A 27,819-nucleotide genomic window follows, 5' to 3' on the forward strand; every position below is an offset into this window, starting at 1 on the left:
ACAACTATGATAGTTTCAATTTAGATCGCTTCGGTTTGGTGAGCACTTTCAATTCAAAATACCAGCTCAAGTAGTTTCTCTCAACCAAACGCAAAATACTTTCCTTTACAGCTGCCCAGAATAATAAAGGATTTGAGCTCTCTTAACTCTTACAAACTCCAAGGGGGAAATATTACTGCATGCTGAGAGTCATTATGGTGATTCCAGCCAAGTTTTGAAAAAAAAAAAAACCCCCACAAACCCCACTGGTTTTACTAGTCCTTACTGATCCTTTCTGAGCAACAACGGAGATTTTGGAAGTTTTTGCCGATAAGAGTTTCTTAGCGAAACTGAAGAGAAGCCTTTGTGCAAGCGTACGGATGACCGTGTCAAACCGCAGCACGTTGTACCTGATCCAGCGTCTGCAGAACTCATTTCTAGCTCTGTTTATTTCCAAGGGTTTTCATGTTTGCAGGAGGTAAAACGGTTTTCTACGCCGGCAGGAAGAGCCCGCTCTTGCGTAGTGCTACGGTAGTGCTACAGGAAAGCATAAACGTAACCTCACAAAGATGTAAAACTGCATTTTCACCACGGTGTACCTATTAAACAGAAGTCTCATAACATTTTAGTAACGCAGAATCAGAGTTTACAATCTCGACGTCTCACCTGCCTACAAACTCCTCCGCATTTCGACTGGATAGACCAACTTTTTTCCAAACTTCTTCTTCTCCTACTAAGAATGAGGCTGTTGTTGAAAACCATCGCCACTCCCAACTTAGAGCTCCCATTCCTTCCCTGGAAAAAACACTCGATTAGATGCCACATATGAAAACAATATTAGAAGACATTTCCTATACGGGGCGGATATGAATACTTGGTAATTTCTGCCTATTACAACTCGTTCCCTTGACCTTTGCACCTCATAATACCAAATCCTGCCTCGCTGCCTGGAGCTTTTGCTGCCTTGAGATGCTGCTTTCACTTGGTACCCGGGTTGTCTTTGCTCCCGCGTTTGCCAAAAGCCTTCGGTTTAAACCCAAAGCGGGCAGTCGCGGTTAGCGACCAACATGATGACGAGGAGGTACAGCTTGCCCAGATCCGATGCTTGTCTCACCAGCATCTTCCTATAATTTTGTACAATCCCCAAGATGAGAATCTGTATGCAAATCAAGCATAATCAATGTAAAGTGACCTAAAATGACACTCAAGCAGTTTCTTTCAAAAAAAGTAAATAATCTGGATACGTGTAATAACTTCTGCAGGCACCCTCTACCTCCAGACACCTCCCTCCTTCCGCCGCCTAGACTTTTCAGTACTTAGACCATTACTGTTCATTTTCTGCGTGGATGATTTATTTTACGTACAAGGAAAACAAAGGAAAAAGAAAAAAAAAAGTAAAACCTGAGCAAAAGATGAAAGTGTATGTTTCCTCTTTGCGGTGTTATAACCACTCTGGGAGCAAAAAAACGTTATTAAGTCTCTTTTATCTTGAATATATTTAGTAAATTGTCTCTCTTCCTAATCAGATAACCGTTTTTCATACTTCACTGATACTACACAATAAGGTTTAGGGAAGTCTCTGCAAAATGTGCAGCTCTGAAAAAAGCATTAGCAAGATGAGCAAGAGAACAAAAGCGATGAAGGGGCTATAAAACCTCTGGTATGACCAAGGACAGAAAAGACGGAGGCTTTGCTTTCTGCAGAGAAACCCAAGAGATGGCTATGTTAAAGAAAATCAGAGAGAGAAGGTGACTCCGAAGCTTCTGTCCCTGCACCTCACTGCCCAGGAACGAGATGATACTCGGTTAAATTAAAGGTGTGAAAACCAGGACCGACACAAAAATACCTCTCCATAGCAACTGAACCGCGGAACTCAACGCTACCCAAAGTTACCAAACCCAACGGCTTAGCAAAACTCCCAGGGAGGAACTACGCGTTTCTAAAGACATCGTGATTATTGAGGTTTTTATCATATTAAATGCCGTGTACAGCGATTTAGGCCAACGTGTAACTGTTGCAAACGACAGCATGGGAAGCTGTAGGTAGGTTCTTGCATCTCGTCGTGAAGCACCTGGCACAGGTACTGCTGGCGAAAGGACAGAATTTGGTTTTGAAGTGGAGGTCATAAAGACATCGCACGCCTAATTTTTACCCTGCCGCACAGATTTGCTTATTTTCCTTGCCATATCAGTTCAGTTATGTAAAATGTCACTACACAGAATACTCCTTTCCTCTTGTAACAGTTTGCCCAGTATGGTATAATTCAAAGATTTCATCCTTATGTACTAAAAAAAGTGAAAGGAAAGCTACTATTAACAACAAAAGCGGACTGCTGGTGATGTGTGTGTGCGTGCACCGTACAAGGAACAATTTTCTTTGAATGCTGAAATTTTTACAGGACTTTTTTTTTCTTTCCATGTGTCAGTTTTACTGCAAACACAGTATGTGCGTGTGACACTTTTTTTGGACGATAACGTAACAACTGGAAAAAATTGTATACTCCCTCTTCCCAATGCTTTCCCCAGTGCTCTATATAGCTTGCTATATATTATTTCCTTAATAATGAATACTGTTGTTCTAGCATAGCTATCTTCTGTCATCTGTTTTTACTTAAGTCGTTCTGAAAGACTTGGGGTTTTTTTTTTTTGTTTTTACACCCAATTCAGCTAGTAACTCACAACATGCAGATCAGCTAAGTGAGAAAAAGAAAAGGTCACGACAATCAGGAAAGTTTTTAAAGAGGATTACTTAGTGCAATCAAGTATTTGTTAATGTTTTCCCCTTCTACATGATTACTATTTTCTGTTGGAAAGTCATTTGTGGCAAGAAAATTTTAACTCCTATTCCTGTAATACCTTAAGAATACATTCAGTTATTTTCTTGGGTTTAAGCTATTTGGAAACGTTGTCTCAGAAGCGTATCTGTTGACTTTTATTCCGTTTTGACTTACCTGCACTGTTTGACACAAGCCTTTGACGCAGCTATAATTAAATGCTATTTGTTCACTTCTCTCTGAATCGAACCGGAGCTGAGGCTTCACAAAACAAAGACAATCTCCGAGATGCCTTTTTGGAGCCGCTGCTGTATCCTCAAAAGTTGGAATAGAACTGTACCAAAACCTCTATTTCTATACATGATTTATTCTTAATGCTGAGGCCAGCTTTTAATTCCTGCACCCTGTGCCAGTTAGACTTTAGCCCATCGACAGTCATTCTTACTCAGAGATTACACTTTACTTACAATAAATTCACCAGCCTAGCATTTGACCATTTCCTGCATTTTTCTGGCTAGTAGCAGAGCATTCTAATTTATTGAGCCAAATCTTTGCATTTTCACAGAAGCTTTACTCAGCACTTAACTTGCCTAGTGAAATCTGTATGATTCCGTTATTATCTGTTAGAAAATAATAAGTCAAACTTCTGCATAAAAATTACTGATAAACTATTTCCCGATAAGCCTCGCTATTTACACACGTGCACAATCACACTGCTCTACAGATATTTTTGTTTAAACTGTAGGAGACCTCTCTGATGACTTTTCCTAAATGAACACAAGTGGGTTAATCAGCGAGTTCAGGGTCACACGGTTATTACGGTTGCCAGGATTAGAAAAAGAGATCTGTCAATTCCAACAGAGACTTGAGAAAATTCAGTAATACCAATAAATAAATAACACATCTACTGCCTAAAAGCAAAATAATTCTAAAAGTAATGAACTTAAAAAGTGTTAGTCATATTGTGAACTTGAAGCAAAACTGAGATTAAAACCAAACAGAAGAGCAATTATGCCGGTATACTTCTCAGTATCTCTTTGGCAATATTACCTTTCCTTTGGTCAGGCCTTCGCAACGCAGCCTTACGTCTCCTCCATCGCGTCCTCTCTGGAGGAATCATCTCCTGATTAAGATGGGGTGGTAGGGCCCCTTCCATCTCACTTGCTTTTCAGACGGAGCATAGAGCTTAAGATGATATTTGAGCTCTGGTACCATTAATAGACTTCATTTCGTACACCGATGAAGCCAATATAACCGCGCAGGAAAGCTCAGCAGCTAAATTAGGCTTACGTGTAAGAGTACTGGAAAGGTTACCTCCCCCGTAAATGTGTATGCTCTCTTCACTTAAATACGCTTTCAGAAATGTGGCCTAGCATCAGTTACCAAAAGGACGTCCTCAGAACCACCTCACGTGCCCACTGAAACCAGACGCGGTGGCACGCGGCGAACGGGGGAGACAGCGCTACCTTCCCCCTCCCAGCACTCATCGCCGTGCCGTCTCGTCTTCGCTTACAAACGTTTGCCGCTAAACATGCAATACACAGCAGAGACACGTTTGCCCTTCATCATCTTTCCCCTTCGCTCTCCTGCTCTGCCTGCCGTGCGGTAACGGGGTTATACCGCCTTGCCCCCTTTTTGGTTTGTGAAACTTTTCTCATGGATTATTATTATTATTATTAGGGGGTCGTGATTGCGGCATAACCTAATTAAACTTTCTGGCTTATACTGCCTTGCCCCCTTTTTGGTTTGTGAAACTTTTCTCATGGATTATTATATTATTGTTCTTTTTTTCAGTGGGTCGTGATTGTGGCATAACCTAACTAACTTTTCTGATCCCAGGTACTTCGACCTCAGCAAGGTCCTGTAGCAGGGAGAAGACGGCGTTCAGATTCGCTTGGAGCGTCCCTGCGGCTGAGAAACGTGGATGGCAGCGTTGCTGGAACAAACTCTCTTGTGAGGTTTCCTGTACTTTCTGCTTGCAGTATTGCCAAGAATATTCCTAAGGCAGCTTTTTCACGGTGACTTGGAATTTCACACTCTAGATGAAAGCAATGCAAAAGCAAAGGAGAAGCAGAGTTAAAAAGAAATAGAGTATTTCAGGTTAGCAGTGTTAAACAATCTTTTCCTTTAAGCTTGCTTATTTCTCGAATTTCTTTTTCCCTCCCTTCACCAACTAATAATTTCCTACTTCATATTTCCTTCTGATTTCCCTGCCAACAGCGGCACAGCAGTTGCTTCTGCTTTATCTGCCATTTACTGGCAAACTGGAGCTTGACCTCTCAGATACCAAGTCCGTCAGCATACAGTCCGTGGATTTCCGATAGCCTCCGGAATACGGGTGCTTGCCGTTGGAAGCAACTGAAGGGACACAGTAGCATAGCTGGCTTATCCGTGTTTCTGAAAAGTACCGTCCCCTCTTAGCCTGGGGAAATTTAGTCCCGTAGGACTTTATCCTCCGTGTGCTTAAGAATTCAACGCCAAGCACCGTATCGTGTTTTACCCATGAAACTCGAGGCAGCTCTGCTCCCCACGACCCATAGGAAGGGCTGCTGCTCTGTGTCTCTGCAATTGCTCACATGAGAAATATTTCCATCTTCAGCTTCTCCGAGGACATCTGTTTAACTTCTGACTTTTTTTTTTTTTTTTTTTAAAAAAAAAAGGCACCTTTTCATCATCAGCAGCTGAAAAACAAGGATACGTGTTAGAGCCGGCTCTGGAACTGCCGCTGAACTTCTTTTTGCATGCGCTGCGCTCCGTGCCAAAGAGTTACAGCACTTGGGTCTCACACGCAATATTGTCTGCGGCGTAAGCGCGAGAACCGCTTCCAAGCCCTGCAGATTTAATGAGTCTGAGCACACTTCTCACATCCCAAAGCAGAGCAGCTGGAACCTGAAACGAACACTCAAAGCTTCATTTCCTAAGGACCGCATGTACGGAGAGGGCCTAACGCTAGCGATAAACGCTCAGAAGCCGTCGATTTAGTAGAATTTATGAATGGAAAAGTAAAGGTGCCCAAATTCCAGGGTCAGGTTGCTTAATACAACTATTTGTCTTGCTGTGAGAGTAACTCTGCTAACATCATATGATAATGCTTGCAAGTCTCTTGGCTTAGCTTTTATTGCCTGAATGTCTTTTATGGCACTAAATAGACACGTGGGCAGTTATTGAGAATACGTGTTTTCAACAGGCACCTACCGGCGTAAAAATCCAGATGAATGCTTTTGCTCTTTGGAGGTCTTCATTCAAACACAGATGAAGAACTGGGTGCATTCATTATGTTTTCAGAGGCCAAGTGTGTAAAGCCATAGCCTTCATTTGCAGGGAAATGACGAGAACTCTGTAGGTATCTTCCCTCTCTTGCTTCCCTAACCCTATTATTCTGCATTTCATAGCCCAGAAACTTTAAGGTCCAGCCCAACAATTCTCGGAGCATGTTTCCTTTTGCCAAGAGCTGATATGTTATTCTCCAAGAGGCTGTTTCCAGACATAATACCAGCTTTTCTCTCGTGCTCCTCAGATGCCTGTTCTCTACAGGAGCTGCTGCTAAACTTCTCTATGAGAACCACAGGAGAGAGAAGTCACAGCCACAGTATTCGTGGAGAACATGAAGAGAAATATTGTACTTTTCAGGCAAGAACACAGCTTGGGAGGGAACGAGAATGAATCAGAGCGAATCATTTTCACCCACTGAACATAGTACAGAATGGGAGGAGGGAAAAACCCATGGGCTGATTTACTCGTGGCAGCCAGTGGTGGGACGCCAGAAGGTGGGACGCGGCATCCGAGGTCTGGGTGGTCCGCAGCCGGAGAAGTACTGCACAGATCACGAGGAGAGGCAGAGCGACGCGATTCAAAGGTGACAGAACTGTCGCGATAGTCCAACACTTCCAAAGGGTTCTCCGCCTTCCACCAAGCGTAATTTAAAATAAGGCAACTTGCCCTCTGAGGGCAAAGAGAATATCTGTGCCCCCAAAAGAAGCTCATATAGGTATATCTACCTATATTCTGTGCGGAAAGGGGAAAAACGATTGCGGTGTTACTATAGAACACCTTCACACCACTGTAGAAGGGATCGTGGAGATGTTGTATTGGTTTAATTACACATCAACAAATTACGCTGGTAGAAAATGTACATTTAGAACTGGCCTAACAAGTACAGCCTACCTGAGCAGGAGGGAAGAGTGGAGAAATTTCTCTCCTAAAAATTAAAGGTCTTTATTTAATGCAAGTATCCTATGCATGGCTTGTCTGGATCAACTTCTGCAGAGTGAAAGCTAGCTATACGAAAGAAGAAATACCTCTAATTTTCATTTCTTTTTATCTTTATTTTTTAAAAATACTGCTTTTAATCTAAGAATTTTATGAAACCATTTGAAAAAAAGCACGTTTTGATAAAAGTTCCTCTGGCCATTCTGGAGAGAAAATCCCTTCAAGAAGATAAAAAGGTCATCTGGCACCCTTCTAAATTGGAAATCCTTCGAAGAGAATGAGCAAAACTCTTTTTCATAAACAGTGCTACGTGTAGGCCGGCGTTGTGATGACACGCACGTGCAGCTGATGATGAGGAGGGATGGGAACTGGAGTTTGCAGTGGTGAAAATTATGAGGAGAAGACCAGCACATATCCTAGGATTTCAATTAGGAGTGTCCAAACGCCTCCCCCATCTCAGTGGTTCTTGGACGAAGAAAATAACTGCAGCTGTTTCTGGAGACACGGCAGAAATTTCCATAACATCCGTTAACGGTGTTTACCTCTGTCCATTTTTCACTGACTCAACTCCACGGTGCGTTGCTACAAGTTGGCCTCTGCTCGGGAAGGCAGCTTGGCAGGAAAAAAGACTCCTCTGCTTGCTCAAGGTCTTCTTACTAACTAATAAGGGCCAAGTTCTCTAATGGAGATGGAAAATGCGCCAAGAAGCGTAACTCGGTTTGTTTTTCTTTTCTTTCTTGGTCATAAAAAAACCCCAGTTGCTGCCCTGCACCTCAGAAGATGCAAGTTAGGACAGTACTATGATTCAGACTGGGTAGGTGGAACAGAAAAGTATGTGCTGGATGCACAGGGCACGTTGGCCAACCCAGCTAGAAGAAACCAAACGGAGAACGGTTTGCTGACAAGGTGAAGGAAAAGGAAGGCGTTCCACCAGAGGAAGGGGAAGGAGAGCTCCCCTTCCCGCTCCTTACAAGATGAAAGCGAAGAGCTCCAGAGAGGATCTTACCAATACTAAGAACTCCCTCGACACCCCAGCCCATGTTTCCTCCTCCCCTCATTTAATTTAAAATAAAAAGAATGACTTCACTCTTTGGAGGAAAAACAATAAAAATCTACAAAGCACTTTAATGACAAATCCTTACTGAGATGAGTAATTCTTTGTTGGAGACCAGCACCTGAACTACAAGGTTTTTGTGTTTGGTCTCAATCTACGCACACCCTCCTGGGGAACGCATAAAGAATTATAATATGAGCTGAGGGCCAGACCATGAAATTAGAAAAAGATGATTAGAAAGAGGGTGCACACTTTTAATGATCTGGGTAATTAAACATTGGAACAATTTAGCCAGATTGGGGTGGATTTTCCATATGGTTTAACATGTTTGTACTTAGACTGCTTCATAACCTGCTCTCTTGTAGCAAATTTGTAAACACCGTTTGGTAACACAGATTTCTGCTTCAACTTGCAGCAAGTGCAGGAATACATTTAAAATCATTAACGGAAGGCTAATGAAAAAAAAAAAAAATGTAATCACACTGTCGGCCACGCTGGTAAACCCACCCACCTTTCATACAACACAGGGAGATTTCCAGCAATCTCCAAAAGGGCAGATTGGGTTAGCAAAGAAAAGAAAAATAATATTCCTAAGAGATTTATAATTAAAGCCAAAGATTCATTTCCGTTTGAAACAGATGGTCAGGCAAAGGCATTCTGGATAATTTAGCAAAAGCTTGTGCTTCAACTGGCTAACAAAAGCACCGATTTAATCTTCCATCTAGTTGCACAGGGTAACCTGTTTATTGCGTGTTACGGATCAGGAAATATCTGCATTGCTGAAAAACTAACACGCTTACAGGACCAGTGCAGATCCGGAATTGTGAACAGCGTTACTGCTTTTAATGAAAATAAATTCACATTGCAAGTGAAGAGAAAGACAAACAAGACTTACAAAATTCTAGAAAAGAATGAGATTGAGGGCTAACCTAACACCATTATAATGAATGGTAGATACCTAAAATATCACTGAGATGTTGCAGTGGAAGTAGTGCTGGGGAAATGCAGGACTTTTTAATAGACAATAAAAAGTAAGTTTATCTTTGTTTCTTTAAGGTAAACTAAGGCATCACAATAGGACACAGTTACAGCATTGATCCATCTCCACGACAGCACCAGCAACACGCTTTCCTACCTTGGGAAGTCGTCTGTCTTGGGAGACAATGCAGAAGAGAGTCACTGAGATGTCTTTTCCTCTGGGAATAGAAGACAGCGTTGGTAACATTACACATACGGCGGGTTTTTCTTCCATCTACCCTCCCTGTAATAAACAAATTGCAATTTTGGTTTACTGCTGTCACATCTACCTTAGTAATTCAAAGGTTCCCATTTAAGCCAGTGAGGCTCTCACCTGGACCTGTAAACAGCTGTAACGACAAACTCTCAGACCCAGCCTATTTTCATTATTAAAGCTGTTAACCTTTTCCAGCAGCACTGATGCCCTTGCAGTGCAACTCTACTTTAGTTTGTATTTCCAGAAAGTACTCGGTGGGGGAAAAAAAAATAAAAAAAATTAATGATCTTTGGGAAAATAATATCACTAGGCAATTACAGACTGAATAAATTCTGGAATTAGAAGACAGGTCTACAAATATATTTGATATTGTCACAGGGAAAATATCATTCATCTTGTCAGATGCAGCAGAAGATGCAAATTATTAAGTCAGCCCGAGCGTTCCCCTCCCATCCGAACCATGGGCCCAGGTAGCAGCTGATTCTAGAATGTGACCTTCGCCTCCCAGCTCCATCGGGATGATGGTGAGAACGTCCAAATCTGCTCTTCGTCTCCAAACTCAGTACGCAGCAGCTAAGCGAGGCAATCGAGAGGCTCCTATCATTTTACTACTGCACGCTGATTTAAACACCGCTGCTGCAGAACGCCAGTGGCGCACACCCGACGCAGCCTTTGAGGGATGACGGCGTCGTGGTTTAAACATCAGGCTTCGACTCAGCGTTGCCAGCCCTCGCAGAAACTGCTCAAAACCAAGAGTGCACACGGGGAAGGAAAACAGTAGAAGAAGTAACGAGGTACGTATACCCCAGCAGTGTTTCAGTGAGATGGACTGAATTTCAGCATCCAGCGGTGATAAACCAGCACTCAGAACCAGGAAACCAGAATGAGGATTTGCCCGCAGCGATGGACATGGCGTCGCTGGTTTACGGCGCCGATTACTCGCCTACGTGATCTTCAACGTGCTCTGTTGGGAAAATGCAACCGCTGAAACACTTTGGTTATGCATGTTACCCTGAAGGCTATATCTGAATAAACATACTGTATCTGATTGAAATACGTGCGAGTTAAAAGGTGCCCACCCTCTGGAATCATGATGTGAAAAAGTGACTTTTGAAAACTTACTCCTTAGAGGAGGACACCCATATTTTTCCTGAATTGGACATTCTAGGCATGGCTGCTGTTTTGGGATATAAAATATACTTAGAGAGTTTATTCTGTATCCTCTGTATTTTAAACATTTTCATCTTCTGTTTTGCACAGGGAGCTCTTAGGAAATGGCTGTAGAAGTTGAGACAAAGAATGGAATTGCTGTGCAAAAACATCAAATCCTTTTTCCAGGACAGTTTCAAACCTGATTTTATTTTTTTTTTTCCCTGTATAAGAATAAACAACACCTAAGGAGTAAAAGATTGCCTCACAGGAAACAACGAAACGAAACACAGACTACCCAGCCAGTTCCGTGCCCGGGATCCTTGACTGGGAGTGCCCTCCTGAGATTGAAGCAGCAGGGGATGCTCTAGGCTCAGTGCAGCCTGCAGGGCAGAGCCTGAACCTTGCAGCTACCTTCCATCACACGAGATTTGAGACTTTCAAGCCTCCTGGGTGCCAAACTGGTTTGCTACTTGAACCAAGCAATCAACAGGTTAAAATAACTCTGACAGTACAAGCCAGATCGGATGAGTGACGGCTACCTGTAGCTGTCAACGAGAGGTCATCATCAAAAGGAGATGGTTTCACGGGAAGCAGCGTCGGGTCCGGCCCTTGCAAAATGACTGCAGACGCGACTTGCAGGTGACACGAAGGCTGCTGGAGTGGCATACAACAAGGATAGTGCAGCTGCCAAGCGATGCAGATTACCTGAAAAATTCATAGAAACACTCAGCATCTTCCACAAAACACGTTTTGCTGAAAGCAGCTGCGGACTGACGCACGGAATACGTGAAACGAGGAATGAAGGCGTACCAGGAGAACGGCTGGACCGTTGAGAAACCTGAAATCAACTGGAGAGTCACAAAGGACATGCAGTTCGTTAGAAGCAGAGGAGTACTCCTTTCTTCTCAGGAGGTGACAGTTCTTCCTTTATATAGCTTGAGCGAAACTAATACTGGAATATTGTATTTACTTTTGATGTCTGCATTTTTCATAGTCTACTGAAAAATGAGAAGGCGTACAAAAAAGCCTCAGCTCCTGTTCAGGAACTGGAAAAAAGCGCCATACAATGCTTAGACTCTAAGGACCCGGTCTGCTCAGCTTCTAAAAAAATATTAAAGACTGGAATACAGACGTTAAGTCATAAAAGGAAAAGACCAGGTGCCAAAGGACTCCTAGTCTTGGGGATAAAGATAATGCAAGTTTGGAATCTGTAGCCAGACAAAATAAAAAAAAAAAAAAAATCAAATTAGAAAGGAGGCATATATACTTCTAACTCAGATATTAACTACTGCAAGAGATTTACAACGGGAAGTAATAGATTCTTCATATTTTTCTGCTTTAAATCAGAAATGGATGCTTTTCTTCATGTTTATTCAAGTAAGAGTTATCTTCTGGTTAAACAGAATTTATGAGGTTTGAGTAACAAAGTGGGAATTAAAGAAAAGTAGAGGAAATGGCAACCTGGCAAGCTTGTGTCTTTAGCAAGACACTGCCTATTTGACAAGTCTACTGTGTAAGCAGACAGGACAACGAGAACAGTTATTCTTTGTTTATGGATTTAGCCGAATATAGGATTACGTTATAGGAAATGCTTTCCTGCCTAGCTCTGAGGAACAACCACGACTCATACGAGAAAGACGTGATTTTAGCTGGACTTCGAGGACCGTCTCTGAGTGCAAGTCCTCGTGCTGGTCTGCTGGCGTGGACGAGAAGGAAACGGATGTCAGTGAGATCTCAGCCTGCTGGATCTGCACGAGAGAAAATCTTCCACGGATTTTAATATAACTATCCCACACGGTTAGTCAGTGCGTGGAAGTGAGAGAGTGACTGGAAAGGCCAGGAACCAGAAAACGGGTACTGTTTCATCGAAACCTGCTCATTATCTGCGGATAACTATTGGATCCCGGCGTTTTCGCGTGCTAAGGTTTAATGACTTTCCTGTTAAGGTCTCGGTGGCGGGGGCCGGGGAGGCTGAGGAGAGCAGCGGGAGTGGATGCAGCACGGCGTGTTCCTCCCGACGCAAACCAAGCACTTCTTGTTCTGCTGCTGCCGCCTCGCTACACAGGGGGGTTTCCAAGCAGGCTTTCACATCCTATGCCGAAAGCAAAATTAATCATTTAGCCTTTTTCCTTTCTGAGAAGGTGGTGGTGGTGGTGGGGGAAATAGTAAAAATCTAGCGGCAGTAAAAAATCTGAAAGAAATCATGTTTAAAGACAAAAGGTTGTGAGTTGCTGAAGTCATCTGGGCTGAAGGCCAAGGCTCTGCAAACCCTTTGTGGAGGTTAACGTTTATTAACTGCAGGTACTTTCCTCTGCCGTCCAAATGCAATGGAGAAGATGTAAATGTAATTTTCAAATCCTCAACAGCTACACGCACAGTAACAGGAGATCAATTATTCTAGTATATTAGAAATAGGTCTTGCCGAGAGATTGCAATTTGGTCAAGATAAACAACACCGACCAAAAAGCTCCAATATGCTCTTTATCAACACTACCTATATTCACTCTGTGTCCAGAGTGATAAAACGTAATGAAATCTGCTAATGAAAACCCGAATAAAACTGGAAGCAATCACTATAAAAAAGGTATGCTGTCAGAGAAAGACTTAAGAGGGTTGCCCAAAGGTAAGACACCACTTGTTACACCTCTGGCCTTAAAGTTTTGCCAATATTCAGAGCTCTGAAAGTTGGGTTTGGGCTTTTTTTTTTTTTTAGAAGAAAACCAGGCGATGATAGATGAAGTATTTCTTTAATAACATTCAGCGCACCCTCCCACAACGTTCCTTGTAAGCAACCTGCAATTTCTCCATTCCACGTCTGATACCAGTCACAGCTCGGTACTCTTCATTTTCTCGTTTCCTTCTCTAGCCATCTTAAAAAATACAAATGTATCTTGGTTACCTGAAAGGAATGAATTAGTCTATCGCGTTAGATTTTGGCACATCTCTCCAAATGTACCGGATTCTGATACTAGTAATAATAATGTCCTTTCCCAAAGTGCGCTCTATGTATGAAAAATGAAGAACCGTTCTTACTTTTACATCCCCTTTGACTTTCTCCTGCTTGCAGCTCGGCGCTGGCTAATCTGAACTAGCAGAAGCGAAGCTGCGTTTAAAGGAGGAATAAACACAGCCTTGTCAAGTTAATCTCAAAAGTGATCTTTTTGAGCAGATCTAGGGAATGACAACAAACATCACGCCCTGCGCTAATTTTAGGTGATTAAATACTTGACTTTTACTGAGACTCAGATGTTCAGAAGGAATTTTAAAAATATATTTTTCCGGCTATGTTGGTGTGACATTTCAGGACCCTGTTCTCCGCTCGTTATGGAAATTCACAATAATAGTCATTAATCAGTTCTGTTACTTCAGTTGCAAGCTAAACTTTAGCCCTGATTATAACTGAAACGAACGGAATTTATGAAATAACTTTTAACCATATCATGGAATATACTTTTGTTGCAACATTAATTCAAATCCAGGCACTTAATTAGATCTTCTTTCATGCTGCTAACTTATATTATATTACATTGTATTATATTGTATTGTATTTATATCTATTATTATTAACTTGCTCGGCAGAGGTGAAAACAAGCATAATTCAGGGAAACAGAACATTTTGGTATTTTCACCCTGGCCTGCCTTTTACACGACCTCTCCACTTCATCTAGACCTTGACAAACGTTCCCCAGAAATGAAGTACGTTATTGAGTACTCTGCTGGCCAGGAATGGAATGCTGAAATGAAGCTTGTGTTATCTAACCGCTATATTTAATCTTATGCTGTTTTTTTATTGTGAGAACATGCATTCTCTGCCTGTTCTTGGAAACGAGAAAATACAAGATTGAGAGCAGCAAAAGTTACTGCTGACCTGAGAGTACAGCTCCTTATGTCAGTAGTCAACAGGTAGATTGTATATTCCAGCGTCTTTCTCTGACCTAACGTCGTCTTTTGGACAAGCGGACCTAACGTTGATAGTCTAATTTATAGTATATGTAGTATGAAATAAACTAGATTTTGCTTGCTTTGCTTGAACATCGCTGATGAATAGTCACTGGGTTTAAGGCAAGATGACAAAAGGACCCTGTAGTTAGTCTGTGAATGTTACATACTGAAAATTACCACGTATTTTTCTCCAGGACTTGTGTATAATGTACAACAATAATCAGCTAAAGTACAATCTGTTGTTCATAGAGATCTGTATCTGAACAACAACAAAAAAAAATCATATAAAACATACGGTATGTTATTTTCTTCCTTTCTTTTTCTTTCTTCAGATTTTCTGAACCACCTTTGGAGTAGAAGCTGGTAGCTCCAGCACCCCCATTTGCACTGAAGAATGCCACTGGGAGGAAGCCAGTATCTCCTTGTGGTTTAAGGAGAATTCAGACATGCTCATTTCTTCTCTCTAATTGCATTACGCAAACTACTCCCATTCTTTGCCATCAACCAATTCTGAAGCTCCTTCAAGTCAAAGACATTTTAACAGCAAGTCCATTCCTAGTTTATTGCCTAAATGCAGCAGCCCAGTCTCTGACCTCATATGTTCGAATTTTTGCCACCGTCTCACTTGCTTTACACAAGGCAACTTTCAAAACGTGGGTGGCTGTGTAAAAGCGTGAGTGGCGTTTGCTGAACGTGCAGTGCATGCAACGCAGAGCAAGAAAAAGCAGCTTATTGTGTGCAGCGTGATCACAAACCCCTCAGTTTCAATGTTGTCTAGACGATACCTCAGATAACCCATTACGTACAATATCCAATGATGGGAACGCAAGTGCTCTTTCATCAGCAGGAAATCCAATCAGCACCCATTACTTCCAGGGAAAAAGAGGAAGTCGCGGGGTTTAATGGCCTAATTCACTTTCCAAAAAGCCTCATGTCCCAGCAGAGAGAGGAACCTTTTGGATGTCTTCAGACACTAATGACTCCGTTAGTTATGATAACTCACATTCCATGACTGAGCTTCACAACCACATGGACTTTCCTTCACATCTTACAACATCACCCGTACATAAAGACTGCCATTTTAGATTTACTTACCGTTCTTGGCACTTCCTTCCACCGGTCTTTACCTGTAGCCAGGAGAGTGTTTTGTCTCCAACGTTATATCAAACTAAGTAACGCCACCACCACAATAATAATATTAAGATGATAAAATCATCTAACCATTAGAAAAGTAATTCAAAGAGCTTTAGAATAAAATTTTGAGAAAACTTGAAAAGGACAACACGAATATTTTTCACACTTACAAGACTTTAAGAAGCAATTCAGCACGATATTCAGCACGTTCAGGGAGCGCAGATTACAAGACAAGGCGTTCTTGCTTCTGGTTTGCTGGGGTTTTTTCTTTCTCAAGTTTTTCTTTCTTCCTCTCTTCCCTGTTATTATCCATCTCGCTCTTCAGGTTGCCTTGGCGTAGAAATGGTGATCCAGGATCACAGCTATTAACAATACACGGAAAAGGAAGAAATATTGTCTCCCTGCTCAGGCGGGTCCTCCCAAAGGTGTGCATGGCACTATCACCAGACCAGAGAGTTAATAGCAGACCTGCCTTTTTCTTGTACCCATATAGCATGTGGAGAATAGAAGGCTTGAGCCAACTTAAAAATAATAAGTAAATGCTCCCCGCCTTTCCTCCCCCCCCAATCTTTTTCTAGCTCTCTCAAAAATGTGGGTAGAGCAACCAGTTATGGACTTAAACCAAATATCCATTAGTTTTCAAGAGTGCCTTTGCTCAAATATATCACCCAGAGTAAAGTGGTAACTCCCTCGCTACGCCTGCCCGGCAATTAGGAAGACCGTTGGCTTTCCTTCAGAGCAGAGGACTGTGGTTTCAGTAAGTCCAGTAACCCTTTTTCAACTGTTTGCAGTCTTTACCTCTCACACCTTCCCCAAGGCTGGGCACGTAAGGCGTTCTGAGACGTAAATAACCTGTGAAATCCTGCTGCGAGCGTGTACGAACTCCTTACCGCTCTGTAAATAGCAAGTCAGGTTTGAGAGCCATACGGTATCGCCAAAAACTAGAGACCATTGTACCGCTGGAGTAACGCGTGAGAGTAGACAGGAAAACTGCAGCACGGTATTTTCACATCAGGATCTGTACAGCAAAAGATTCGGGAAGGGTTCCAAACTGTGGGTATTTTCTAACCCACTCTAAATCCAACTTTTGCCCTATACCAGATCAGAGTATCAATTTCAAGGGAATCAGCTTAAGAGCCAGTGCAGCCTTAGAAAACGTACTCCCGTTGTGTACTCTGCAAACACTTGCTCTTGTGGCACGTTTATTTAATGCACAGGCATGCAAGAAGTAATCTGCTGTTCTGCCTTGCACCGATTACTTTCAAGGACTCCCATTTTGCCTGGGAGAGAACAGATATAAATAATTATAGAATAAAGCGTTGTCAGAGAATAATGCTCTCTGGTGGCTTCAGTCCAATAAGAGTCAAAGCAATCGTTAAGACTTTCATGGAAAAGGGCGACCATCGATTCTATGAGGATAACACTTTATTACAGTGCCTCGTTTCTATTACGCCAAAATAAAGTAAAATATCTTAGTCCTTTTATTTTTTTTTTTAAATGTATAGTGTAGCATACATATCTAATTTTGGCCTTTTTTAAATGACCTTGGAAAGTCAGAAACATTACTATTTCTTTCTAATGCTGAACTCAGTGTGCAACACAGGGGTATTTCAAACACAAACATCGTGATTTATGTGATAACTTGTAAACTAGAGAGTATAATGTTCCAAAATCAGTTCCTGCTTCTTTCACTTCTCTCCTAATGTTTATTACTGAAATGTAGATTCTTTCTCCAACTAGAAAAGGTGCATCATAAAAAGTTATAATTTCTACATTTGTCCAACTTGTACATACACCTGTGTATTGATAGATGATCCAGACTAACTTATAAGGTCTCACTTTTTCTCAAAGACAAAAAAGACATGTATTTTCTCAAAGACATGAGTTTATACGTCACATCCTGGAGTAAAATGTCTCAAGATGTTATTATCATTTCTTTGAAGGACATCAACGGTACATTAAAAAAAAAAAGTGAGAAATTAGAGAACATTTCAGTTCCTGATTACTCATTGAATGTTCTGGATCTTAAGTAAAGCTGGACAGATTTCTAAGAATATTAATTAGTCCTCTTAAGGACCACACAAAAGGAAAAATAACAGTGACAATATTAAACACTTATGCAGATACACATCATCCTTTTATACTACTATTTCTCCGTAACTATACAAGAAGTCCATTTCTATCTTCTCCCCAGTATATTCATTACAAAAGTAACTCTAAAATATGACCAACTTGTTTCTAAGTTTTCATTAATGACAGTTTTATTCTGCTTTATAGCTTAATATATGGAATTTACTAGGGTTTGGCAGTATATGCCTGCAGTTAGTTTCTTTTCAAAAAAGGCCAAGGGTGTTGAAGGCTTGGACACGATTCAGATTGTAGTGTGCGCTGATTTTACGAATGCTGCGTTTTTCAACTGTAAGCCGTTTACATCAAGGTGATTTCTGAGTCAAGTGAGATGCGGTTGAAAAGCATGCCGAATTTAAATTTCGCCAAAATACGTTATAGCTATTGAACAAATGAATCATCAATTTTACTTAACATAATTCATCTTGAAACTTATATGTGCGTATGTATTGCATCAATTATCACAGATCACCAGGAATATGCAGTCAGTACATCCATTAATCATCCACTGAGACACCTTGGAAAAGGGCAAAGTTTCAACCATGTCTCAAACTACATACATATTGGGAGAAGAAAATCTGTTTCAGAAGCGAAATGTCATGAAATCATCCCTGCACCAAAAATAATAGTAATAAAAAAAGCTTACTGGGTTCGTTTCAAATAAACAAGGACAGAATTGCTGAGGCAGATTACTTTTATGAATGCCATAAAAATAAACTATTTTAATACATACATAAATAAAAGGTTTAAAGTAGAATTTTTCCCCCCAAACATAAAGATGGCCTAGCTTCTGTACAGAAACTGAACAATATTCACGTGACTACTAAATTAAATAATCACTTTGTTACATTCAAAATAATTGGAGGCAAATACATAATGAAATGATGCACCTGAATCATTCTCCTTTCTCATCCTAGCAGTGTATACAGTATTTTCTTGTTTTACAGTACTCTGAGGATATGGATCTGTTAAATAAAACTCTGAATGATAAGAGTGGAAATAAAATTAAAAATCAAAGGAAAAAACCTCACAAAACCAGCCAACCCTAGCACCCAAAGGGGTACCTTGCATCACCCAGTAATTAAAGTTTTAATGGAAGAGAAATAAGTATTGTGCTGTAAAATAAATTACGTCTTTTACATATTGTTGTATAGTTTTCTTAAAGTGTTTAAACATTACATTCACTTTGGTGATGTTATTGGTCTATGCCTATAATAAATTATACGTGGCGTGTGCTAGCTGTTCACGTGTGTTGAATAACAACCTCCCGGTTTTACTACAAATGGGGGGAGCTCAGCACATCCAGGACATTTTACAATATTTCTGATTTATGTAAGACAGACAAAGTCCAATTCAAAGCAGCTTTCCTCCTATCGTGCCCCCCTCCCCAGCACCGCTAAAAAGTTACCCTATCGGCTTCATGGTTTTGCTGTGTTGTATCAAGAATGTCACAGGTTGGTGACTAACTCTTTCTGACCCACAGAGGTTCTCAAGTTTTCTTTTTCCTTTCTCTCTCTGAAACACCTGTCAGTATGAGAATATCTGCCATTAACATCTCCATACTCTCCAAACATTCCAACTAATTTAGGCAAGGAACCACCATTTGTCCATGGAAAATGAGTTTACTGAAATCAGGTGTCATTGCCGTTGTTATCCGGAACGTAGCTGCGATGGGTGAGCACCATTCATCCTGTAGAGGAGAAAGTTTGTCGTGGGGATGTTGACGTACACTCAAGGCAGAGTGTTGAGATATCTTGTGCTGGTGAAGTCAGAGAAAAAATTAAAAGATGACAACTTTCATCCATAGTGCAGAGCTAGCATTTCTAGTATATTCTGTCAGAAGTTCAAGCAAGTTGGGCCAAGCTGACTTAGACTTGGCAAAAGAGCATGCCTAGAGTCTATCCACCAGCAAGACGTGAACGGCAATGTAACGATTGCCCTTTTTTCCGATTAGCTTTTTTCTTGTTCTTGTTCTTCTTTTGCTTATTCACACCTTTACTTTTATCTGACTTCTTTTTCTTTTCGTCCTCCTTAAACCACGGACCCCAGACTCCTCCATTCAGCTTCGGGTTACTCCGAGGGTCCTTCGGTGGGTATCGAACGGGAACCGCGGTCTTATTGAACTGTGAAAGCCTCCGCAACAACTGCTTCACTACATCTGGGTACCTTGCAGAGAGGTCCACTCGTTCGTACGGATCAGCAGTTATGTTGAAGAGCCACACTGTTTTGCCAGCTGACCAAGAAACGCGTTCGTTGTGCCAGCGGTTGGGGCCCGCGTTACTGAAGGCCTGTGGAGGTACCCAGTCGCTATAGCCTGGATTTCCCGTCAGTAGTTTCCAATGATTCACTCTGATGGCAGATTGAATCGCAGTGTTCCAGATCCCGTAGCCAGCTGCCCAGGACCCATTTTTGGCTTTGGTGTAAATCGGGTCAATGTTGTGCAAGATGTCTACCCGTGGAGAACGCCTGCCTTCACTAATGGTCTCCCATATATCATAGCCATCCAACTGGATGTCTTCATCGATCTGCCCTTCTGCCAGCGTGATCAAAGTGGGGAACCAGTCCGTGATGTGCACAAGCTCCTTACACACAGACCCTTTGTTTTTCAGAAGGGGGCTATGGACGAACCCAACAGCACGGATACCTCCTTCCCAATAGGTCCCTTTGCTTCCTCGGAGAGGCCAGTTACTTCCTCCGGCCATCGGCTGCCCACCATTATCTGAAGAATATATGATAATGCTATTCTCATAGTAACCGTACTTCTTTAAAGCAAGGGTTACGTTGTTTATGGCTTCATCCAGACAAGCTAGCATCGCGGCATATCTTCGCCTGTTGATGTTATTTATCGATCGATAATGTTCAAAATACTTGCCTGGCGCCTGAAGAGGCGAATGAACAGCTTGGTAAGCAATATATAAGAATAGAGGTTTCCTGGGGTTATGAGAAGCTAAGATTTGTTGTACTTTTTGCGTGTACATCTGCGTCGAGTAGATGCCGTTGTCGTGATCCCAAGCTGCGTTGTCGTTCTCGTACAGGTCATAGCCACATATCCCAGGGCTGTCACATTTGAAGTGCGTGTAATAGTCGCCGCTGCCTAAGAGCGAGCCGAAGAAAGTGTCAAACCCTCTCTGCGTGGGCATGCATTCTCTGCGGTAAAACCCCAAGTGCCATTTGCCGACCATGTGTGTTGAATAACCAACCTCCTTCAGCTTCTGAGGTAGCGTGACGTTATCCAGAGGTAAGCAGTTGGGCTGGGTTGGCCGTATAATGGAGTGCTGAAGGCCGGTGTGTATCTGGTACCTGGAGGCAGGGAGGAGGAAAGAAACGTTCAGGCCCTTGTGCACGGACACCCGCGCGCATAACCGCAACAGAAAATATTCCCGTGCACGCAGCAAGTTTCTCTGGAAATATTTTGAAGTGCATATGTCAAAAACTAATGAGGTCATACCATTAAATCTGCTGAAACAGGAAAACGGCACCTGTTTCACTCCACAAGCGTTGAAGAGCGGTTCCCCCACCTCCTCTGGCCGGTGGGCAGCAATACTGAACGACAAGCAGGACACAGCAGCATCACACGCTGCTCTCCCTGCTGACCTCATTTTTAACAGCCCCATTTCCTTGTAGCTGTGAGCAACGCCAAAGGATCTCAGAGGCCACGCGCTGCCTGGGAACCATTACTTGGGCACAACTATTTTAAAGCTAGCAGTCAAACTCACTAAATCCCTTCCGTATTGCACAAACCCTCAAAAGCAGAACGATCGCCTTGTTTTTTCTGAGCGTGAACAAGTTCTACAGCTCTGACTCGGGACCAGCTCTCGCGGTGTACGCGATACCGGACCTCCGACAGTCTGATTTCTGGTCATCCATCACGTGTACGGGCTGTGACTTAGGAGAGATATTAGTAATGTTGTAACAACCGAGTCAGTGGTCAGCATGCACGCGATGGGGCTGGCTCCGGCGTATATCTCCTGAGTAAGAGACGTGAGCGTGCGCGGATGGCAAGGACCCCGGCCAAAACTCATAGATGCACATGCAGTTACAGTGAAAGAGGTTGACGAACGATCGCTCGAAGGGAAGTGATGATTTCATCACTGCATCTCTTGTTCGGCAGTCATTTTCTGTCCTTGCCTAACTGTTGGATGAAATGTTTCCCTCCGTGGGCCGAGTTAGCCAAAATACCTATATATACAGGAGCACAGGTATTTTGAGGTACTTGTTTTCCTCCACAGAAAGCTTTCACATGTCCCCATTTCACAATGATTATAGAAGATTACGGGCATAAATACGATTTTTACAATGCCTCATAATTTGCTAGTGGTAAACATATCGACGGCATAGAAATATGCTGGACTTTGAGCATGTAACAGCGGTATATTTAAAGGGTAGGATAATAAATTCTGCAGTGCAGTGCAGTCTATGTGTAAAGAATACATATGGCCTCCACATGATTAGAAAATGAATTCAGCATGGGCAGTAGTAAGTATCAAAAAAATCAAGAAGAAATCCATTTATATCGGTTTGACTCTAAAAAATAAAACGTTAACAGCACATTGTAAATTAAAGACTTCTCCCTGAGTGTGAGAATAGATTAAATTCCCAGTCCTGACTGAACAGCTGGGCCCCCCAATACCGTGAATCTTCCCCAAACCCACTTTTCTATTAATTTGTGGTAGTAGGAGTTGGGATTCCTGACACATTCTGCTGGTATTGCCAATCCGATGGGCCTCCTGAGCTATCTAGAAAATTAAAACCATTACGCTCTGCCTGTCCATAAATAACTTACAGTCTGCTTTTATACGATGTCTTCCTGGCCAAGATCTTAGAAGGCAACATAGATGTCTTTAATGCCTGCCAATCTGTAATAATTGTGTAACTCCCATTTTATTCTTGAACTTATTTTCACAGCACCAGAAGCTCTAGTCTCGGTAATTTATTGCAGAAGCTCTGGGTGTTGCACTCCTCTGCTTTATGCTAGCCCGTACCCAGCGCCGCTGCCGCTTTTCTTTGTCTCTCCGGCGCTTTTTCAGAGCATCGTCTCCGTTAGCAGTTGGTGGACCTGGAGCCCTGCCACCCAATTGTCCCCAAACTCACAAGCCAGTGCTGACACCCGAAATATTGCAGCAGCTAAAGCATAATCTCAAAATTATGGATTTCTGGGATCTACGCTTTGCTTTTGTAGAAGAAAAAAAGAAAAAAAAAGCGCGTCACGCGCGCATAAATACCCACATCTTTCCCGTGATTCAAGTATAATATTCTTCTCATTTAAAACAGGAAAAGTACAATAGGGAAAGCAGGCTAACGGCAGTGCCCCACGCTTCGGTTCACTCCGTCTTTGAGAGTCCTCGGGGAAATATGTTCACAAGACATTTAATTTCCTTCCTCTTCTCTTTCCTCTGCCTTGCTAAACGCTGGGTAAATCTCCCTTATTTTATCCACCCTGCTATTTTGGTAAATAGCTTCTGGTTTCTTACACCTTGACAGCCTCCTCTATCTTGAGATCACCTCCCAGTCCCAGCTGGACAGTTTTTCCCCTAATAAGCTAATTTTGCTGGATATCAGAATTTTCTCTAAGGCAATGTTGTTGTAATAGAGATCCTTCCACCCTCCTCCTCGACACAGAAGCCGAGCCTGGGCGGGGGGAACGGGCAACAGAGTTTGCGACGCATCGCAAAACCAGTTTGCCTCTTGACAAAGCCTACACAGAAAGTACGATATCCCTACAAAGTTAATGCTCGTAAAGAATTCACCAACAACGCATAGATTCCCCAGCTAGGGCTTCCTAATTGTATATCCAAGCATGAAATTCCTGCACTGTTAATCTGACAAATACTGAACCAAAAAAAAAAAAAAAAAAAAATCCAGAATTAGCCTCAGTTATACATAGTTGTCTTAGGAAAATATCTGGCATACAGCAATTTTGACTTATTTCAGCGGTCTGCTCGGTAAGTTATTCAACACGCTGGCTATAACACAGTCCTGCCTCAATTCTCTGCCTTTTTTCACGAGACTTTGGCGTGCTTCCCACACGCGTGTGTGCGTTTGCTATTTACGGCATCGCCACGCTTCTGAATATACGTATATGTGCACCCATATAAAGAGATATGTGGTTTTATATCCATATATGTAAAAAGGGATCTGCAAAATAATCAGTTTTAAGTAAAAATACGTCAACTGTAGAAACGTTGCAAAGAAATATCAACCTCTAATTATCAGTGTTCTTCACTGTTACAACAAGGGTCAAAATTTGTTCACTTCTGTGCCACGTGCCTTCCTAACTGACCCATTATTGGCCAATATTACATTTGCAGCGGGAGTATTTTGTTTTCAAAGGACTTGCAGACCATTCACGGGAAAACAAAGTAATCTGAGCAAAGGACGGTGATTATATGGAAGTAAATGGCATTAATAGCGATAGGAAAAGTGTCTCAACCTTAGTGTTTGGAAACTGTATTTAGACTGTGCAAGAGAAGAAGAAAAAAGCTGAACAAGGCTTTGAGCACAAAGGAAATCAGAGGCAGATGCTGATTTTGGGGGAGTTGCCTCACCAGCCCAAACTGCCATGAAATGTCTGTGAAATACTTTTTATAAATGTCTGTGAAATACTTTCTATAGATTTCATCGCTTTCCAACACAAGACTAGCTAATTCCTTAGAATAAATTGGTTGAATTGAATGCCAACTGTAGAAAGCAAGTTATGATCACGAATAGTCTGGAATTCGTTATGATAATTACACTACTAGGAAACAGTTCCATATAAGCCAATGCTGACAGGCCACAGAATCTAGTTTTATAGGTTTTTAGACTTTGACCTTTATGGACAGCATTTACATAAAGGTAATAGACTGATAATATTCTGTATAAAGTATAGGGCTTGAAGACTTGAGAATACTTTACGGGCGTGTACTGTGCTCTCTTTCTCCCTGTCCCTCCAAGATTTTAGATCGTGGCTGTCGTCTCTATTAAACACCTGAAATTTGCAGAACAAGGAACTAAGTAAAATTTATGGGAAAAGTTCAGCTAATAAGACGCGTATGGAAAATTAATTCATCCTCTCTACATGGGGCTGGCTCTTCTTTGCGCATTTTCTACTCTTCCTTCTCTTTTACTGGTGGGGAAGTTGTTCAGATGTTTACAGCAAAACCACTGTGATAACTGTTCCAGCTAAGGCAGCTGTTTAATGCTGGTGGACTGTTGCACCGCTCTGTTTACTTGTTTGTAGTGGAAACTTTAAAGCAACGGACTCCCGGAGGGAGTATCTCGATGACTTCATAGGTCCTTTGCTTCTCGGATGCCGAGAGAAATATTTCGGAGGTTTCTTTAAATAAACAAACAAACAAATAAATCCTCCATCCTGAGTCTGAGCTCCTGACGCTGCTTCCCAACATGATCTCCCCTCCCGTTTGTAACCCAGAAAGACACGAAGCTCAGCGGGTGGCTGTTACGTCACTCCTACCTTCAGCCTCAAGGTGCAGAGACCACGAAGTTGTCAAAGGTCAATGGGACACTCAAGTGCCAGAGTCCTTCTGGATGTAAATCACCACGGGGACTCTACGGTCAATTTGACCTGAGCTTGAGGAATGCATTAACATTTGGAGGCTTAATTTCCCCCTTCTGATGTCCTTAGTAAAGCTAAAAATGAGTTTCCCACCTCTCATCCGGAGAGTGAACCAAAGCAGAGAAGTGGCTCGATGACAGTAATCTTTACACATTTGCACTGCTATTCCCCCGAAGCAGAGAGCAAGGCTTCAGCGCTGTGCAGCAGAAGGGATTCTCCTCGCGTGCCACACGTCCCCGCAGTGCTTCTGCAGTCTTCGACATAAGTAGGCTGAACCATTCTCCTTTGAAAAAAGCTGCCCTGAGGAGTTTTCTACTGAGTGTTCTCCCCCTTAACTTCGGGGGGGGTTCTGCACTGAGAAAGAAGCTGGGATGTTTCTAATTTTGCAACGTGCATGTTCAAAACTATTGATTTTAAGCTTTCGTAATTTTAAAATGCTGCATTAATTGTCTTCAAACTGAGATTCCTTGAAGAAGCACAGTTTGAAGTTTCTCATTTCAGGAACTTTTGCTAGCACAGTTCTAGTTAGTACATGTGGAAAATGTATTTTTATTAAGCTTACATAGCTCAGGATATGTCAAAAATTTTTTTCTCAATTTTTAAAATAATAAACTCTAGCCTAGGATTTAGAAAAGAATATTTTAAAGCAAAAAAAAAAAAATCATTTGCCGGAAGGAGTTGCAAACAGAGCGATAGCACTGAGGTGTGCTACGTTAATTAAAGGGATCGTTATTGATGATTATGCATTTCCTTGTCAAAAATAATAAAATACAGCAAGTCGATACCCACTTGCCACCCACAAATCATCAGAAGCAGGACTCAACGACCAGCAAGAGAAACTAGACATAATGTAGCCAGTCCTGCCTTTGCTAATTTCCACTTACGTGCTTCCACAAGAGCAGAAGCAGGCAGCGGGCATCTCGGCACCAAGTTGAAACGTCGGTTCTAAACGAAACCAGGGCGAGCTGAACTCCCTCAATCACCTTTCGTCAGTACTGGTGGTCTACGGCAACCGCGTACCGTTCCACGCGATAACGTTTTCTGAATGCTAGCATAAAAGGTTTGGTTTTCACGCTATACAGTCTTCTCAGGACCAATCTTAAGGAGCCTCGAGCCTATACAAGTAACAGTCCATCTTTCAAAACCAGCAGCTACGCAGCAGCGTGGGAGAATGTTTTTGGGTTTGTTTTTTTTTCTGCCCTAAGTTCCAGGTACTTGGTTCCAAAGTAAAGTTACAGCTAAGGCTTCGGTTCAATATATAGTTGAAATAGGAATGCGATTTCAGCCAGGTAGTTGGCTGAAACAGGACCAAAGTAAGCAATCGAAGTTTGCGCCGTGAACGTGAGTGATGCTATAGGTATGGAAATAACTCTCAAGTCAGCCGTGCAGTGTTTTGCCCTGGTTAAAATTCTGAAGAACACCAAGGAGTGAAGGAAATGCCTTCTACATTAGAACACAATCTGTCACAAAACGTACCTTTTTGCTGAACAATATAAATGAAGGGTAGAAAGGATGTATTAGCTTATGCTGCCTATTTTTCTACCTGCTTAAGACTGTGGGCAAGATATTCTGCACATCTACAATATTTTCCCGGCGATTTGAATTAGACATGAAATACTTTTATTGATACGTGCAAACGGTACTAGGGAGTTACTTCTCCAAGACGGTGGGTGCGTGACTTAGAGAAGAAAATCTCCTTGTAGAAAAAAAAAGAGGAGCAAAGCACGAGCGAAGCTGAACAGGCACCTCGGAACATTTTCTCTGCTCAAGTCTTCTGTCAATGTTAAACGTATGCCAGAAAAAAACCCACAAAACCTCTATGAACCTATCCTTAAACAATTTTTATCTTCTGGCTTACAACTTTAAGATTTTGGCGAGGGGAAGGTGGGTTAATGTGGAGAAGCAAATGCAACATTAAAGACTAAAACGTGAACTCTAAAGCTTTGCAGACTTTCGCCGTGTCGGCCCACACAAAACAAACCTGAAGTTTTCACACGCAGACGTACAGGCATTCATTTCATCTTCAGCCGTATTCCTTGAATTTTTATGTGCTTATAAATCACGGCAGAAAAATATCCACTTCTAAACCAAGTGTTTACATAAAAAGCTTAACTCAAATTATTTACTGTTTTATCACTCTGGCAGCGCTACTGCAAACATTTCACTTCAAAGATTCTGAATTTTGCCCTACGTTTAAGTTTTTGGGGGTGAGGGTGTTGGGTTTTGGGGTTTTTGTTTTTTAAATCAGCTAGGGCTCTTCCATCAAATACAGGAAAAGAAAAATAGTAGCTATTTATTCATGGACTCATAATATTACAGTTTTTGTTCCAATTACCTTTTTCCAAGGACCTACAGGAGTTGACATATCCTTCTTTAACCAAAAGCCATTTGGATTTTGATGCATTAACTCAACCCCAAAATAAATTTGGAAATTCTGATCTCATGCAAGCCCTGACATTTAGCCAGTTCAATAATGTCTTCACACCGCTATATCACTTAAAAATAAACATTTATCAATAGCAAGAACCAGAGGGACTTCTGGTGAACATCTTGTGGTGGTTCAGGAGTCCGGGTACAGCGACAGACCCTGCTGCTCGAAAGCTGAGGAACCCGAAAGCTGAGGAACCCGAAAACGTTGCTCTTTATGACTCTATATTTCG

At 41.9% G+C, this 27,819-nt stretch overlaps 1 protein-coding gene and 2 long non-coding RNA genes across 5 annotated transcripts in view; all 3 read right to left on the bottom strand.

Moving 5' to 3' along the window:
* Positions 1 to 1,309: 1,309 nt before the first annotated feature.
* On the bottom strand, positions 1,310 to 4,187 carry LOC142601636 (uncharacterized). Of its 2 annotated transcripts, none has more exons than XR_012835163.1 (2): positions 4,043 to 4,187; positions 1,310 to 2,062 (listed from the first exon to the last, which is right to left on the bottom strand). It is a non-coding gene; the product is annotated as an uncharacterized LOC142601636 (long non-coding RNA). The 2 variants fall into 2 exon arrangements; XR_012835164.1 differs by having other exon boundaries at positions 3,803 to 4,187.
* Positions 4,188 to 9,984: 5,797 nt separating this feature from the next.
* LOC142601637 (uncharacterized) lies at positions 9,985 to 14,967 on the bottom strand. The gene is made up of 3 exons (XR_012835165.1): positions 14,639 to 14,967; positions 13,435 to 13,572; positions 9,985 to 13,271 (listed from the first exon to the last, which is right to left on the bottom strand). It is a non-coding gene; the product is annotated as an uncharacterized LOC142601637 (long non-coding RNA).
* A 3,313-nt stretch (positions 14,968 to 18,280) lies between these two features.
* Positions 18,281 to 27,819, bottom strand: part of ARSJ (arylsulfatase family member J) — a 42,783-nt gene continuing 33,244 nt past the window's right edge. For both annotated transcript variants that reach the window (XM_075751009.1, XM_010305857.2), the window contains one exon: positions 18,281 to 20,904. In XM_075751009.1, coding sequence (XP_075607124.1) covers positions 19,503 to 20,904 — 1,402 coding nt within the window. In that variant the 3' untranslated portion in view covers positions 18,281 to 19,502. The remainder of the gene's footprint in view (positions 20,905 to 27,819) is intronic.

The sequence above is a fragment of the Balearica regulorum genome, chromosome 4, assembly GCF_011004875.1.
Source record: "Balearica regulorum gibbericeps isolate bBalReg1 chromosome 4, bBalReg1.pri, whole genome shotgun sequence".
In the NCBI taxonomy this organism is placed as follows: Eukaryota; Metazoa; Chordata; class Aves; order Gruiformes; family Gruidae; genus Balearica; species Balearica regulorum.